Source organism: Erinaceus europaeus, chromosome 3 (genome assembly GCF_950295315.1).
Source record: "Erinaceus europaeus chromosome 3, mEriEur2.1, whole genome shotgun sequence".
NCBI lineage: Eukaryota > Metazoa > Chordata > Mammalia > Eulipotyphla > Erinaceidae > Erinaceus > Erinaceus europaeus.
The window spans coordinates 53,109,218-53,127,471 of record NC_080164.1 but is presented as its reverse complement, the minus strand read 5'-3'; the positions used below and the strand labels follow the sequence as shown (position 1 = coordinate 53,127,471).

At 35.7% G+C, this 18,254-nt stretch overlaps 1 protein-coding gene and 1 non-coding gene across 4 annotated transcripts in view; one reads left to right on the top strand and one right to left on the bottom strand.

Annotated features, from left to right (window-relative positions):
* Window positions 1-18,254, bottom strand: part of VPS54 (VPS54 subunit of GARP complex) — a 74,429-nt gene that overhangs the window by 1,943 nt on the left and 54,232 nt on the right. For 2 of the 3 annotated variants that reach the window (XM_060187197.1, XM_060187196.1), the window contains exons 14-21: window positions 18,039-18,220; window positions 17,117-17,229; window positions 13,124-13,187; window positions 10,402-10,507; window positions 9,436-9,523; window positions 8,647-8,768; window positions 8,450-8,530; window positions 4,251-4,358 (exon numbers count right to left, since the gene is read on the bottom strand). In XM_060187197.1, coding sequence (XP_060043180.1) covers window positions 4,251-4,358; window positions 8,450-8,530; window positions 8,647-8,768; window positions 9,436-9,523; window positions 10,402-10,507; window positions 13,124-13,187; window positions 17,117-17,229; window positions 18,039-18,220 — 864 coding nt within the window. Of the gene's footprint in view, window positions 1-4,250; window positions 4,359-8,449; window positions 8,531-8,646; window positions 8,769-9,435; window positions 9,524-10,051; window positions 10,153-10,401; window positions 10,508-13,123; window positions 13,188-17,116; window positions 17,230-18,038; window positions 18,221-18,254 lie in introns of those variants that run through there. The other variant, XR_009548941.1, reaches the window with a different exon arrangement.
* Window positions 7,216-7,322, top strand: LOC132537809 (U6 spliceosomal RNA). The gene has a single exon (XR_009549236.1). It is a non-coding gene; the product is annotated as a U6 spliceosomal RNA (small nuclear RNA).

The window sequence follows — 18,254 nt, the reverse complement described above, 5'->3', positions numbered from 1 at the left end:
AGGCATGGCAAAGAGGATGCCCTGCTAGGCGAGCTAGCTTGCTGGCTGAGAACATTAAAAGCAAAAAACTTTGGAGAATTTGACGGAGGTGGCATTAAATTTGTATAGGGCTCTGGGTAGTATATTCATTTTGATGATATAATTCTTCCAACCCATGAACATGGAATAGCTTTCCATTTCCTTGTGTCTTTTTCTATTTCCTTGATAATTTTTGGTATATAAGTTTTTCACTTCTTTGGTTAGGTTTATTCCTAGATATTTTATTATATTTGTTGCTATAGTAAAATGAATTGGTTTCTGGATTGCTTTGGCTTAGTGTTTGCCTAGAGGAATGCCACTGAATTCTGAATGTTAATTTTGTAGCCTGACACTGTACTATATTGCCTGATAAATTCCAAAAGCTTCCTTCTGTATTCTTTAGGTTTTCCTATGTATACTATCAAATCATCTCCAAATAGGGAGAGTTTGACTTCTTTTCCAATCTATATCCCTTTAATTCCTTTCTCTTGCCTGATTGCTATGGCAAGAACTTCCAATACTATATTGGGTAGTAACAGTGGTAGTGGGCAGCCCTGTCTAGTACCTGATCAGAGGGGAAATGCTTCCAGTTTTTCACCATTGAGTATGATGTTGGCTGTAGGTTTGCTACATATAGACTCCACTATCTTGAGGAATTTTCCATCTATTCCCATTTTTTGCAGTGTTTTAATCATAAAGGGATGTTGTATTTTGTTAAAGGCTTTCTCTGCATCTACTGATATGACCATGTGGTTTTTGGTCTTGCTTTTATTGATGTGGGGGATCACGTTGATTGATTTACATATATTAAACCAACCTTGCATTCCTGGGATAAACCCTACTTTGTCATGATGAAAAATCTTTTAATATACTGCTGTTACCTGGTTGGCTAGAATTTTGTTCAATATTTTTGCATCTATGTTCATCACAGATAGGTCTGCAATTTTCCTTTTTGTTGTATCCCTGCCTGCTTTTGGTATCATGGTGATGCTGGCTTCATAGAAGCTGAGAGTATTCCTGTGTCTTCAATCTTCTGGAAGAGTTTTAAAAGTATAGGTATTGACTCTTCCTTGAAATTTCTGTAGAACTGATTTGTAAAACCATGTGGTCCAGGACTTTCATTGCTGGGAAGGTTCTTAATAACTGTTTCAATTTTGTTGGCTGTGATTGGCCTGTTCATATTTTCTAGTTCCTCTTTAATTTTTGAAGTTTGTAGGTATCTGGGAACTCATCCATTTTTCCCAAATTCTCTAGCTTGGTGGCATATAGTTGTTCACAGAAGCCTCGCATTATACTTTGGATTTTTGTGATGTCTGTTGTGATATTTTCTCTTTCATTTACACTGGTCCTTGTGCTTGGGACCATGTGCGGTTAACCCACTGTGCTACTACTGCCCAGCCTCTTTCATGTACAATCCTATTTATTTGAGTTTTCTCACCCCCATTTTTATACTTACTTATTTACTTATCTTTGTGGTAAGGGTTTTGTTTATTTTGTTTACTCTTTCAAAGAACCAACATTTAGCTTCATTGATCTTTCATATGGTTTTTTTTGGTTCTCTTATTTTCAATGTTATTTATTTCTGCCCTAATTTTAGTTATTTCAGTCCTTCTGGATGCTTTAAAGTTCCTTTGTTCCTCTTCTTCTTAGTCTTGTGTGCAATCAGGTGGTTTACTTGAGCTTTTTCAAATTGTTTCCTAATGTGTGCTTGTATGGCTATAAGAGTCACTTTCATTATTGCCTTAGCTGTGTCCCAAATATTCTGATAGCTTGTGTCTTCCTTTTCACTGAATTCTTGAAATATTTTGATTTCAAGAATTTCCTCTTTTTTAACCCAGTAGTTGTTAAGTAGTATAAGTTTCCTCTTTTTTAACCCAGTAGTTGTTAAGTAGTATAAGTTTCCATATTTTGGAACTTTTACTAATTTTTTGTTTGTTTTTAAGTGTTAATTTAATTTCACTGTGGTGTGAGTAGATGCTTGGGATTATTTTAATGCTCTTGGATTTATTCACATAGTCTTTGAGGCCTAACATATGGTCTATCTTTGAGAACAACCCATGTGGATTTAAATAGAATGTGTATTACAGTTTCTTGGGGTGAATGACTCTGAAAATGTCCAATAGTTCTACTTCATCTCTCTTTATTTAGCTCCCTTGTTTCTTTATTGATTCACTGCCTACATGATCTGTCAAGTTGAAAGAGCACAGTGTTGAAATCCCCTACTATTATTGTGTTGTTGTTAATATATTGCTGTAGCTCTTTCAGTAGATGTTTGATGGGCCAGGTGGTGGCGCACCTGATTAAGCACTCACATTATAGTAGACTTTTGATGAATTTAGGTGGCCTTTCATTGGGTGTGTAGATATTAATATCTCTTAAGTCCTCTTGATTGATCCTCTGAGCACTAAGTAATGTCCTTCACTATCTTTTTAAATTTTATTTAAGGCCTATCATGTCCGATATGAAACTAGCTGTTCCTGCCCTTTTCTGTGGTCCATTAGCTTGTATGACAATTTTCTATCCTTGTCTAGTTAAGTTAGGTGGGATTCCTGTAGACAACACATGGTTGGGTTGTATTTTCTGATCCATCTTCAGACTCTGTGCCTTTTAATAGGTGGATTCAGGCCCCTGATATTATAGATTTAAGATATTTTAATGCCATTATTCTAAACTTTTAGTGTTCTGATACACGGCATATTTATGGTAAAGTGATAGTTTATAGGAGGCCTTTCTGAACTTCTTACAGGGCAGGCTTAGTAATAGTTAATTCCTTCAACTGCTGCTTGTCTGAGAAGGTTTTTATGCCTCCATCTAGTCTGATTGACAGTCTAGCAGAATACAATAGACTTGGTTGAAAGCCTTTCTCATTGAGCACTTGATATATATTTTGCATTCTTTTCTGGCCTTTAAAGAAAAGTTTGTGTGGAGAAATCTGCTGCTAATTTTACTGGGTGATTCTCTGTTTTTCTCTTATAGCTTTTAGGATCCTTTCTTTATCCTTATTCTTTTTCATTCTAAATATGATGTGTCTTGGTGTCTTTTAAGTCTGGGTTAAATCTGTTTGGGACTCTGGGCTTCTTGAACCTTTATGTCTTATATATTGTTTAGAGTAGGGAAGTTCTCATCAGCTGTTCTATATCCTGTAGAATGCTTTCTTCCCCTTCCTCTCTTTCTTCCTTTGGTAAGTCAATAATATGTATATTACTTCTGTTGTAGTCATCCTATATGTCTCTGTTTTCAGTATCTCTTAATATCTTTTTGAGATCTCTTACTTCTTTCTTAGTTTTCTCTAATTCATCCTCAACCTGCCTAATTCTGTTTTCTGCCTGTTATTCTGCTCTCTCTCCCCTTTGCTGTTTTCTGTAGCTCAACTATTTTATTACCCTGTTCAGATACTGTATTAACTTGTTTTGCTAGTTGTGCTCTTAACTCAGCTATTATAGATTTCAGCTCTCTAATTACCTCGAGATAATTAGTGTTTTCTTTCAGAGTTTCATTTGTTGTTTTCCTATTTCTGATGTTATTACTTTCAAAAGCGTTCCTCATTTCTGCAACTATTGCACCTATTAGTGTTTGGATGTTCTCCTCATTCTTATGTGCTTCTACTTTTTGGGGACTTTAGTCCTGGTTCATTTCTCCAATGTTTCTTCTTGGTTTAACCATTATATTTGATGTGTTATGAGGTCCTTCCATCACTACTTTTCAATCCACTGATCTCATTTGCCTGGATTGACTTGTGTCTAAATAAGAGTTCACAGTTGCAAATCTTAATAATTGTTTCAATGTCATCTCAATCCCTGAGGTGAAGCACAGTGGTTGTGAAAATTGTTATGTTATTTATTTTCCCTGAAGGTTATGGGAGCCTGAGGGCTTTTTTAACTATAAGTAAAATTTTAGCCTAATCAGATAAGGCAGTGTGGGGGGTCAAAACTAATATAGTAATGAATGATGTTAAGTAGGGTCTGGGACCTCTAGCACTCAGTGAACAAATGGAAAATATACTCTTTAAAACTGCTGACCAAATATATGGTAGAGTTATTGTCTGGCCTGTTAATAACAAGAGTCCTTTGAAAACAGAAATGTTTTATTCTGGTTCTACTTGATAGTACAATTGGAAAAAACAATCATTTGGGAATATAAGCTAAGCTTAGTTGTTCCTTAACGATAAACAAACTAATTCTTTATACATGTTATGTTACATATAAACCATCATTTCTGGAATTACTACTCACTTGTGTTTGTTCTTCTGGAAGTAGATCAAATATAGCTTCATGCATTTTTGCCATTTGCCTACAAATATTCCTGAAACAGGCAGAAGGAACAGGAGCTTTCACCTCATACTGGAAGGGAAAAATAAAGAGAATTATATTCACATTCACTTGGGTATATACTGTTCCAATGTTCCCTGAGACTTAAGTTTTCTGCCTCTACTATCTAACTCTGGTGTAGTTCTCAAGCTTACATTGCAACCATAATCTGTGCTAAAGTAAATCTCAAGACCCATTAATACCCTAACCATTTTGACAAATAGGTAAGTGTCTAAGAACACCAGCTGCTCCTCCATGTTGAATTGCTAGGTTTCTAATACCAGCATCTTGGGTCAGCAAGATAGCTCATTTGGACATTGCACCTGCTTTTACATGTACACAACCCAGGTACCATCACACTGGGGGAATATAAGATGCTATGGTATCTCTCACTTTCTCTCTCTCTCTCTCTCTCTGAAATAGTTGGTCCCAAGCTGTATACAGTGTCTCCAAGACGAATCCACCACTCCTGGGAGGGTCTTCCCACCCCCCACATTTCTTTCTTTTTGTATATATAGAAAGAAATTGAGCTGTATGGGGAAATAAGGAGAAAGAGAGACACCTGTAGCACCGTTTCACTGCTCATAAAGCTTCCCCCTGCCCCCAACAAGTGTGGACAGGGGACTTGAATCCAGTAATGTGTGCACTCCACCCAGTGAGTGCACTACCACCTGATCCCTATTTATGCACAAGTCAAAGGGCTTGATATGAGAACTTTAAGAATAGGCTTATAAGATCATTAAACAGTGCTTGATACAAAGTACTGAAAGAATACTAGCTACCAATTGACTAAAATAAACAATAATGATAAGTCACTAAAGAAAGCCTTTCAAATTAACAGACTAATATTATCATCATCATTACTTTTTTATTACAGAGCTGAGAAATGAACCCAGGGCTTCTAACCTGCACTCATACTCTGCACTATAAACAAAAAGTAATTTGATATGGATTACACATAAAAGAAACCTAAAACAAAATATCTAGAGGAAAATATTTCTGTAATTGAGTTACATAAACTTTCCTAGGATACTACACAAGAAGTATGAACAATAAAAGTAAAAAACATGTTATAGTTCATTAAGATTAAAAGCTGCTATTTATAAAACATGTAATAAAATTAATAATAAGTTACAAACTGGAAGAAAGTACTTACAAAACACCTTTGATAAAGGAATTATATCCAGGACATATAAGAACTATAGTTCATAATAAGATACACAAATTTGAACACTTACACTTATATACATCTATTAATCCTACTCCAACATAGTAACACAAAAGATATAAAACATGTACTTCTCCAAAGATATATTTTAAAAATATTTATAACAGCATTATTCATAACAACTTCAAACTGGAGACAATCCAAAAATCACCACCTAATAAATGTATAAACAAATAGTATATTCTTAAATTACTCTAAAACAGGGGTAGGGAATGATCAGTTCACAGGATGCATATAGCCCATGAAATCATTTGGTCTGCCCTAGCAGAGTAACTGCAAGGACTCAAAATTGAATAAAACTTCAAGAGCTTTCTTCATAGCAATATTAAGTGCTAATTTTTAAGTTGATAATTCTGTATGGCCTGTGATTATAAATATCCAAATGTCCCTTTACAGAAAAAAGGCTCTCTACCCCTATTCTAGAGTAAAAAAGAAAAATCAATTAACATGCTTATAACATTCATAAATTTCCAAAAGCATCATGCTAACCAAAAGAAGTATGTCACAGTAGACTATATTCTGTGTAACTCCATTTAAAGAAAATCCTGGAAAAGGAAAAATTACATGGGTGAAAATATCAGTAGTTGCCAGGGCTTGGAATGTAGAGAGAAAACTCTCTACATTCAAAAGGATGTTTAAGACACCAGGTAGTACACCTAATTAAGCATACATTATAGTGCCTAAGAACCTGGGTTCAATCCCCTAGTTCCCACCTGGCCCCCTATCCTAATCTTTAAAAGTACTTTTAAGCCTGGAAAATGGCTCAGGTTAAGCATACGCCTTCCATATGTGAGGTCTTAAGTTCCATTACTGGCAACACCAAAGACTAAAAACCTGGTAGAATTGCATGTATGGTGCAGTGGTGCCTGTTGTCTCCCCCTCACTTTTTCTCCCATCTCCCAATCTCTAAAACTTATTTTCTAAGTACTCCTTTCAAAAGTTTAGTAACATGCCTATAAGCATGAAATGGGCACCACTGTATTTGAACATCTTATGACTTTTTTTATATAAAGATATATATTTTTTTTAAGTTCTATTTACCTAGTCATAAGAAATGATAGGAGAGAGAGAAAGAACCAGACATCACTCTGGTACATGTGCTGCCAGGGATTGAACTTGGGTCCTCATGCCTGAGAGTCCTTATCCTCTTATCCTCATGCCTTATCCACTGTGCCACCTCCTGGACCACCCTCTTATGACTTTTATGTGTCTATTACTCCTGCCACCACAGAATCTGAAGGATTCAAATAAGAGGAGAAGCAATGCCTTACTTTATATTATTCTAAAAATGCCTTTGGGAATTAAGTATAAACTAAGTAAACCTCCAAACTTTCAAATTATGAAACTTCTTTCTACTTAAAACATAGATTTAAAAATTTAGGGAATCAGGGGTTAGGCAGTAGCACAGTGGGTTAAGAGCACATACAGTGAAGTGCAAAGACCAGCACAAGGATCCTGGTTTGAGTCCCTCTCTCCCCACCTACAAGGGTGGTCGCTTCACAAGCGGTGAAGCAGGTCTGCAGGTGTCTGTCTTTCTCTCCCCCTCTCTATCTTCCCCTCCTCTCTCCATTTCTCTCTGTCCTGTCCAACAATAACAACAACAATAATAACCACAACAAAGATAAAACAAGGGCAACAAAAAGGGGAAAAAAATAGCCTCCAGTGCTCGCTTCGGCAGCACATATACTAAAATTGGAACGATACAGAGAAGATTAGCATGGCCCCTGCGCAAGGATGACACGCAAATTCGTGAAGCGTTCCATATTTAAAAAAAAAAAAAAAAAAAAGCCTCCAGAAGCAGTAGATTCACACACCAAGCCCCAGCAATAACTCTGGAGGCAAAAAAACAAAAACAAACAAACAAGCAAACAAACAAAAAATAAAAATCAATAAAAATTTAGGGAATAAGTGAAGCATAGGAGAAAATAAAGGGATAATTAAATGATAATTTTTCTGAACATGCTCTCCTAGTATAATTTAAAATACTCTTGAAAACACTGCTTCTTCTAGTAACCTTTTGAGAATGAAAACTAAAAAAAAAAAAAAAAAAGAATATACTAATCTATAAGGTAAATAGTAAAGGACCTCAAACTTTAATCATTACTTTGGAAAATAAATTAGCATATTTTATCACAAATAACTGATTTAGTTTTTCCTCTATTTTGATCTTTGTTCTCTCATCTGTGCCTCTGGAAGGCTTTCGGATTAATAAGTATTTTCAAGAAGATACACGTCTATTAATATAGCCAATAAAAAAATAGTTCTGCATAGGGTTTCTATCATCCTGGAAATCATTTTCCCTCCCTCTTCAATCCCCTTAGGAGATGAATATGAATGATTTGAAATCTATTTTTTCCTAATCTTGGAAGAATCTGATTTGCTAGACAACAATGGGTTAAAACATTTTGACTGTGGATAGCCTTTTGCAACAGTAGATGGCCACATTAAACTGAGGGGCCAAAAAAAAAAAGCAAAAACAAAGAACCTTCTACCAATTTGTGACTATCCTTCTAAAAGATGTTATTTTCTTATAATTACATTACCAAGAATTCTATATAGAATTTAAAGTCAGGAGTCGGAGGGTAGCGCAGCGAGTTAAGCGCAGCGCAAGGACCAGCATAAGGATCCCTGTTGGAGCCCCGGCTTCCTGCAGGGGAGTCGCTTCACAAGCAGTGAAGCAGGTCTGCAGGTGTTTATCTTTCTCTACCCTTCTCTGTCTTCCCCTCCTCTCTCCATTTCTTTCTGGCCTATCCAACAACAATGACATCAGTAACTATAACAATAGTTATATTATAGCAACAAGGGCAACAAAAGGGAATGAATAAAAAAATATTAAAAAAAAAGAATTTAAAGTCACAGATTTTAAGAAAAGTTGAATACTTTGTGTAACCATTACCTTAGATAATAGCTTGTCAAATAAACTATCCATTATCGCTACAAGTTTAGCTGATATTTCAGCTATGTGGTCATGGTAGTCCTGTAATGAGAAATATATTAGAAACCAAAATATGATTTTGTAATTGACAAAAATACTTAACAGTTTTTATGAGATTAAATTTATGAAACTCTAAAAGAAAATATATGAAATAGTACCTTAGTGATATGATCAAAATGCTTAAGCATGTTATGCTGCTTAGGCTGCAGTCGGGCTTCAAAATGGGTCCGGATCATGGGAATATAATGTACAATTAACTGCAAACAGCGTGAAGAAAGAGCTGAAAATCCAGGGAGAAGATATAACATGGAGAAACAAAAAAAGGCAATTAGTGGACTTTAATTACATGTCAAACTAAGTTAGAATGTCAATGATTTTATACAAGCTCCAGTTTTTCTTTTTAAAAAATTTTATTTTATTTATTATCAGAGACAGAGAGAAATTGAGAGGGAAGGGGGAGATAGAAAGGGAGAGAAACAGAGAGACACCTGCAGCCCTGCCTGCTTCACCACTTATGAAGCTTTCCTCCTGCAGGTGGGGACCAGGGGCTTGAACCTGGGTCCTTATGCACTGTAATGTGTGCACTCAATCAGGTGCACCACCACCTGGCCCCCAAATTCCAGTTTCTTTCACAATTAAAAGCAACGTATTTTTAAGAGAATTATCTGATACAGAACAATGTCACAAACTCAAGTTGCAAGCATTACTGGTATGAGGAAACTAATGGGACTTCATGCATAAGATTCCTTATTAATATTTCCTCAAAGTGGTGCAATTCCCAAATAACTTAGAAATTCCTCATAACATTTCCCAAAATTTTCAATTATTGTAATTCATAAAAGCAGCATGCATTACTTTCAGAGCCATAAAAACATCTTATGTAAAAAATGAGTATTATATCATCATTGTGACATTTGAACATTCAAATTAAATGCAAATATGCATACCCAAATTTTTTGTAGTTATTGTTTTTAGTCCAACAACTTGCAGTGCACCAGCTCCAAGAACTAGCTGACAACTTCTTGAATTGAAGTACTAACAAAGTAAGGAGAAAAAAGAAAAAAAAGGTTTATTAAAACTTTTCTTTGTATGCTAGTAATATGTTAACAGTTCCATAAGAATACTGCTCTTTCCTCTTATTCAAAGACCAAATGACTTCTAGAGAGCTAGAATGTATTAATGTAATGACCCAAAAGAAAAGGTGGCTACAGAGGTCTTTTTAAATGATAATATTTTCTGTCTGGTACCAAAAAAAGGAAGTTTTTTAAAAATCAATTTTTGCAGAAAAATTAACCTGATCTACATTTAATAAATTATTTCAGTTCCAGTCATTCTTATTTGACAGACCCATTTTCAAAAAGGTTAACAAAAGCTTTCTGAACTAAAATATGACAACTCAACTTCTGGACAAAATTGATTAATAACACATTAAAAAAAAAAAGCCTTTTCTGGATTCTAGCAATTAAAAATCTCTGTTAATATGAAATGGCTGAATAAAATCATTACCACATTTCTATTTTACATCAATGGTTCTGAAAGAATGATTTAAGAAAAACATCTAACCTTAGTGAGATGGATTTTGTAAAGTTCAGTGAATTCCTTCCATGCACATTTGAAACCAGTCCAGGTTTTTTGACCTAAGTGGCCTCAGTCATGTTCAGCACCTAACGAACAAATCATCTCCTGTCTCTAATGTTATTAACAACTCTATACGTGTAATGAGGAATCACTAAATGCAGAGTGAAAAGGAGTAGGCGGCCTTCTTCCAGTAACTTCTTGTGACTCAACAAAAATCAAATGTCATAAAATGTCTTACAGATAACCTTGAAATGTCTTAGAGAAGATTAATTATGCCCTAATGAATATTACTTCTTTCAAATGTTTTTTCATTAGTAGAGTAAAATAATACATACCTTCAATAAATCTGATAGACGAGTAAGCATGTCAGTAGTAACAGATGGGATGTTATCCACACACTGGCAATATTCAAGAATAATTCTTATCAACAGCAACACAGTCCTGAAAGGAAGAAAGATGATCCAGTAGGCAGTCAGAATAAGAAAAATCAAACTGAATTAGCATGTAAAAATCAAAACTGATCTTGGTATCTGTCAAACTATATGTTTGACCTACAATAGAGCAGAGTAGGGACAGGTAAGGCACAAGAGATTCTTAAGGTACAAAATTAAGGAGGCACTGAATTTCAGTGATATACAATTGCAGTACTAGCAAATATATGACACTGAAAATGAATACCTCCTTAAATCTTGTGCTGTGGGCATATCACTTTCTGTGTAAACTTCTTACTGTGTAATCTCATCAGAAAGGCAAATATCCCATTTTCTGGCCAACTCAGAAATCTGACAAAAAGTCTATACAGTATTTCTGTCTATGCAGCAGGTTCTCAATCATAATTGTTCAATTAATGAAGGAAATCTAACCTATTCAATAGATGAAGTAAGGTTTCATGAGATGAAAGAAAAACTGCAATAGTTGCTAAGAACATCTCCTAAGAAGTTCATTAGTAAGTCACAAGAAGTTGGGGGCATTATCAGTTCATTAGCAGGACAATAATGGAGATAAATAATATTGAAATTAAAGGGAAAACAGTCATTCACATTTGGGATATTTAAGTATTAGATACACAGAAATGAATGACTCTCATAAGAAATCCTTTATAAAGTTTGAAGGGGTGTGAGAGATAGCATAATTTAGATTATGCAAACAGACTCTCATGGCTGAGGCTCTAAGGTTGCAAGTCCAATACCCTGTACCACCATAAGCCAGAGCTGAGCAATGCTCCAAATGCAATGTTCCAGATGCTAGCAGGACGCGACTTAACTTCCCTGGACAGACAACCCCACCAATGTGCCTTGGAGTTCTGCTTCTCCAGAGCCCTTCCCCACTAGGGAAAGAGAGAGACAGGCTGGGAGTATGAATCGACCTGTCAATGCCCATGTTCAGTGGGGAAGCAAGTACAGAAGCCAGACCTTCAAACTTCTGCATCCCACAAGGATCTTGGGCCCATGCTCCCAGAGGGTTAAAGAGTAGGAAAACTATCGGTGGAGGGGTTGGTATAAGGAGTTCTGGTGGTGGAAACTGTGTGAAGCTGTACCCCTTTTATCCTATGGTTTTGTCAATCTTTCCTTTTTATAAATAAAAAATTAAAAGCAAAACAAAACGAAAAGTCCTAGAGATCAAGGAGGTTAAGCAGTATGTACAGAGCTGAATATGCAGGCTCTCTGGAAACATATATGGCAAAATAATGCTCTGGCTTCTTATTTCCCATCCCCCTCTCCCCCATCTTATGAAACATCTGTTTTAAAAATAATATAATGTCGGAAGTCGGGCGGTAGCGCAGTGGGTTAAGAGCATGTGGCGCAAAGCGCAAGGACTGGCGTAAGAATCCCCATTCCAGCCTCTGCCTACCCACCTGCAGGGGAGTCGCTTCACAGGTGGTGAAGCAGGTTTGCAGGTGTCTATCTTTCTATCCCCCTCTGTCTTCCCCTCCTAGCTCCAGTTCTCTCTGTCCTATCTAACAACGACGACATCAATAACTACAACAACAATGAAAAACAACAAGGGCAACAAAAGGGTAAATAAATACATATAAAAATATAAATAAATAAAAAATTTAAAAATATATATATAATGTCTAGTAATAAATGATGATGATAATAAAACTACCAACAACTACCAACTTAGATGTTAAATGCTTCATGTAAATTACCTATTTCTTTCACAGTAATTTTTAATACTGTTTCCTACTTTTTAAAAAAATTTTATTTCTGTCATTGTATTTATGTTTATATGTTTTTCCCTTTTATTGTCCTTGTTGTTTATCATCATTGTTATTATTGTTGTTATTTCTGTCGTTGTTGGGAGAGAAATTGAGAGAGGAGGGAAGACAAAGAGGGAGAGAGAAAGACACCTGCACACCTGCTTCACTGCCTATGAATCGAACCCCCTGTAGGTGGGGAGCCGGGGGCTCCAACCAGGATCCTTACACGGGTCGCTCCTTGCACTTCACGTCATGTGTGTTTAACCCACAGCGCCACTGCCTGGCTCCCCCTACTTTTTAAAAAATATTTTATTTTATTTATTTATTCCCTTTTGTTGCCCTTGTTGTTTTATTGTTGTAGTTATTATTGTTGTTGTCGTCGTCGTTGGATATGACAGAGAGAAATGGAGAGAGGAGGGGAAGACAGAGAGGGGGAGAGAAAGATGGACACCTGCAGACCTGCTTCACCACCTGTGAAGCAACTCCCCTGCAGGTGGGGAGCCGGGGGTTTGAACCGGGATCCTTATGCTGCTCCTTGTGCTTTGCGCCACCTGTGCTTAACCCGCTGCGCTACAGCCCGACTCCCCTTTTTTTTTTTTTAACAGATAAGATATTGAGTAGTACAGAGCAACCTGCCTAATGTTGCAAAGAATTTAAAATTACTTGAATTCAAACCTGAGAAGTCAGTCAGTGTGGTCCCTAATGAATACAGAGTATTATAAAATATAAAAAAGAGAAATTAAGAAATTTCTTTGTAGTATTAAAAATCAAATTTTTAATTCACATAAAGGGAAACTAGAAGATCTATGTTTTAAGTAACTGACAGAACTAGTGAAGAAAAAAATGTTACTCACCCTACAACAGCATACTGTTGTCCCCCCACAATGAGAACTTCAGCTGGTTTCCTTTCTTCATTAGCTAGTGTATAGAAAGTAAACAAAAGAGATATCGGTACAAAACAAAACAAATGCTGCAGAAAAGTTACTCCTGGAAGCTGATGAAAAGTTTATTTGGGGGCTGAAAGCATTTTATTTCTAAAATTAATCACATATTTTGTGAGAATCAAGTTGAGTAAAGTAACGGAGTTTGTGAGAATCACATATTTTGTGAGAATCAAGTTGAGTAAAATAACTGAGTTTGTGAGAATCACATATTTTGTGAGAATCAAGTTGAGTAAAGTAACTGAGTTTGGAATCAGAGATTTAGATTTAAATTTCAATATAGGTAATAACTGGGGAACATGATAATGAACTGAGCAACTGCTTCAAGTCTCACTATCCACATCCAATAAATACATACAACAATATATATGTCTTAAAAGTGGTTGTTAGTGGTAGAGATAATTTTTACAAGCTGCTTGTTTGCTAGGTCATTTAATTCTCAAATTTTTACTGTAGAAATTACTTTTTTTCATGTTTTTATTTATTTTTTATTGGATAGACAGAGAAGAATTGAGAGGGGAAGGAGAGACAGAGATCTTTAAATAAGATAATGTAATATGCTTAGAACAAATTAAGCTGGGGCCAGACAGTGGCACATCTGGTTGGGCACACATATTACAAAGTACAAGGACCTGAGCTCAAGCCACTTGCAGAGGGAAAACTTTCACAAATGGTGAAGCAGGGCTGCAGGTGTCTCTCTGTCTCTCTCCTTCTCTCTCACCCCCTTCCTCTCAATTTCTGGCTGTCTCTATCCAATAAGTAAATAAAGATCATTTTAAAAAAAGAAGAACTTGGACTGGAGTTGGTGTACTGCACCAAAGTAAAAGACTGGGGTGGGTGGCGGAAGGGTTCAGGTCCTGGAACATAATGCCAGAGAACCTAGATGGGGCTGTATTGTTATGTGGAAAGCTGAAAAATGTCATGCATGTACAAACTATTGTATTTACTGTCAACTATAAAACATTAATCCCCCAATAAAGAAATCAAAAACAAAAGAACAAATTAAGCTGTCTTGTATCAAGTAATTACTAACGACTAGTATTCGTTCACCTTCACTTTCCTGTTAGTCAAGTAACTAACAATTTAATAAATGGGTGGTTATGAATAAGTAAGCATACTTATTCATAACCACCATTATTGATACTTAGCTGATTAGGAACTAGTGGAAATATTAATGAATTTCAAACAGCATGTACTCTCCTCTGAAAAGCAGAGAGACAGACAGACACTGGGACAGAAGCAGGGCACATGACAAAAACCTCCTATTATCAGATACATTATATTTATCACTTAAATTTTAAACTTTGTGTACATAACAGTGGATTCCAAGAATCCATGTAGAAAAAGTCATTGGGGCTGGGTGGTGGTGCACCTAGTTGAACACACGTTATAATGTGCAAGGGCCTGGGTTTGAGCCCTGAGTCCTCACCTGCTGGGGGAGAGCTTTCCAAGTGGTAAAGCAGTACTGCTGGTGTCTTTCTCTCCCTCTCTGCCTCCCCATGCCCTCTCAATATCTGACTGTCTCTATCTAATACAGATTAATTTTAAAATATTAAAAAAAAAAACATGTCATTTAACATAGCACCTCATAATGAGACGTCAAATACAGCTTGAAAAAAATAATGAGTGGTGTGGTCCGGGAGTTGGTGCAGTTGATAAAACGTTGGTCTCTCAGGCATGAGGTCCTGAGTTCAATCCCCGGCAGCACATGTACCAGAGTGATTGATGTCTGTTTATCTCTCTCTCTCTCTCTCTCTCCCCTATCCCTTTCATTAATAAATAAATAAATATTTTTTAAAAATAGTGAATGATAACTTACAATTTTAAATTTGTGAAAATTATTAGACTGACTCATTTTTCTTTTGTCCTTGCTACTCGAATGCCTTTGCTTTGTTAATATCGTACAATCAACTTAAAAACTGACAGCTACCCAATATTTTTATCTACTAAAAATGGGGACAAGTCAATGGAAATTTACTCAAATCATTCAATTTCTCTCTGTGACCAGTATGAATTAATCCATTTTATGCTGTCTTTTCCCCATTTTCTCTTGTCACAGTGTCAGCAGAGTTCTTACCAACTACTTGGCTTTTCTCTTTTTTGCCACCAAGGTTTTCACTGGTACTCCATACCTGCTAACATGACTACTATTTCCACCAGACTTTTTGGTTACTTGCTTGGTTAAAATAAAAAGTGAGAGAGAGGAAGAGAAAAATAGAGAGAGGAGAGAATGTTCTACTGCTCAGTGGTGGGCTGGGACTTGAACCCAGGTCCTTGCACAAGGTAAAGTATGGGTTCTCCTGTGGCCCAAAATAGTCCTTTCTTTTAGGGTATGGATTCAATTCCATAAAAGTTGCCACACAACCAGTGTGTCACTCTTATCCTAAAATAACCTTCCTTCTTCTGTTTAACATAAAAGTATAATTCAGTTTTCCCTGCTTTAAAGCTCTTCTCTCAATTGAGATTATATTAATAATTTTATTTGCTTTACATAAATCTAGCTGCTTTCTCATCATCTACCTTCCCCTCAAACCAAATGTATTGAAAAAACAAGCTATACTTATCTAGCATTTTGAACTACAATCTATCATGCTAATGAAATTATAGAATCACAAATAATCTTCTATATATCAAACTAGAGATCACTAGTCTCTTTCACAATCTAATTAAATTGTGCAAGTATAAAGTGCACAGTTTGAAAATATTTTATGTAAAAACCATTCAATTCAAAACATAAAAGATCTGAAAATGTACAGGTTGAGAGGTGCCATACCCTGTATATAGCACACATGTTACCATGTATAAGGACTGGGGTTCAAGCCACTGGTTCCTACCTGCAGAAGGAAAGCTTCACAAGTAGTGAAGCAGTGCTGCAGATTTCTCCTCCTGTCTCGGCTTCTGTTACTATCCAGTAATAAATAAATAAATATTTTAAAAAGATTTTAAAAACTCAACTACCTCTATAAAAATATTTCAAAGCTGGATTACAGGATGAATTCTACATAAATTGCATCCTACTCATTTGAAATCCAACAATTCAGTTCTTTAATTTTTTTTCACTTTGGGGCCAGGTGGGTAGCTCACCTAGTTAAATGCTCTCATTACAGTGCATAAGAACCTAGGTTCAAGCCCCTGGTCCCCATCTGCTAGGAGAAAGCTTCACAAGTGGTGAAGCAGGGCTGTAGGTTTCTCCCCATCTCTTTACCTTTCAATCTCCCTTCCCCTCTCAATTTCTCTTTGTCTCTATTCAATAATAACATAAGAAATATTTTTTAAAAAAGATAATATAGGAATTTTTTTCATTTCTATATTCTTCCTACCTCTCCAGACCTTCTTTCTTTGTCTTCTTCATAGTTTTTTTTTTTTTTTACAGTTCATTACATTTTAGTTTTCTCTATCACTTATGCTTGCTAACATCTATTTCCATTGGTCTTTGGCCCTTAAAGTAAAACTATTACGGTCTCTGTCTCAATATCCAAAATGTAGCTTACTAGTGTTCAATATGTCTAGAAAACATGCTACAGTGATTAAGAGTATAACTATGAGATAATATAAAGCTGTTTTCAATTCTGAGCACATCATTTATACAAAATTCTTCTGCTCTTTGAAAGCTCACTGTCAAACAAGGTAACAATTGTTTCTTTATCATAGGTTGTTAAGAGGATATACTGAATCAATACATGTTAAACATATGGCCCAGCATATAGCTAAGAGTAAATTAGTATGTGAAATTATTATTATAAGATAACACATATATTTTTCTACTAACTACTTAGTACCTAAATTGGGAGTTCAAGTTTTAGTTTTTCAAGAGACACTGCACTGCCAATTAAAGAAATATTAAAAGCATTCATTTGAAATAAATAATATAAAACCAGAAGAAAGTACATAAAATAATATACATACCCCCTGATTTTTTTTCAGGTAAAGAAATCTTTCCATCTGATAAAGAATCAACAAGATCCTGAAATTCTGCAGGAACATCAGCTTGCTTCCAGCGTTCATTATCAAGGAGGAGGCTAGAAGTGAAAAGAAAGGAAGATAAATTTTTCAAACTATTTCATACCAATTTGCCTCATTGAAAAAAAGAATAGGGGCCAGGTGGTGGCACACCTGGTTGAGCGCACATGTTACAGTGCACAAGGACCCAGGTTCAAGCCCCTGACCCCACCTGCAGGGTGAAAGATTCATAAGTGGTGAAGCAGTGTTGCAGGTGTCTCTGTCTCTCTCCCTCTCTATGTCCCCCTTCCCTCTCAATTTCTGACTGTCTCTATCCAGCAAATATATAAAGATTAAAAAAGAAAAAAAGAAGAACTGAGTGAGTACATAAGACTTTTATTGCTGTGTTTCTTAGCAGTACTAAAGATCTTATGCATCTTAGTTTTATTGGTCATACAATACCAGGCACTGAGTTTTTGAACATTAGTGACCTCTAGCTGTTGAGAGTGCACAGAACTTTTAAAACTATTAAGCATCTAAATAAACTTAAATAACTCATTAACAGTATGAACTATTTTCAGAAAGATTTTTCCCTTAGTGCAATCAAAATGAGTGGTGAACCATAGTTAACTAGTTTGACTGGGAAAGGAAAAATGCATCTACTGAGGTTCTTCTTGATGAGAACTTTAAGGAAAATGAACATTCTAACCTCATTCTGAAAATACAGTAATTGTGATTTTTTTTTTAAATTTTACAACTTGTAATAAAAAAGAAAGCATTTGTCAACTATTTTGGCTGTCAATCAACTATATTTTCCCTTTTAAATGTAATTGTGTTCTGAAAAAAAGGAGAAAGAACTCAAAGGAAAGAACAGGCATGGTAATGATACCTGAGCTTGGTTTTTCTCTCCTCATGAAACCTATTTACAAATTTATTAGCTTGACTCTGAAGTGCTCCAAGTAATGATGTGCTTTTTCTTCCACAAATCTGCTCAGTGTCTAAAATAAATGTTTCCATTAATCTAGATAGTGTTATGAATTCTGTAGAATTTAGCTTCTCAAGAAAACCATCCTAAATTGTAAAGATAAAAGAAACATGGCAGAGA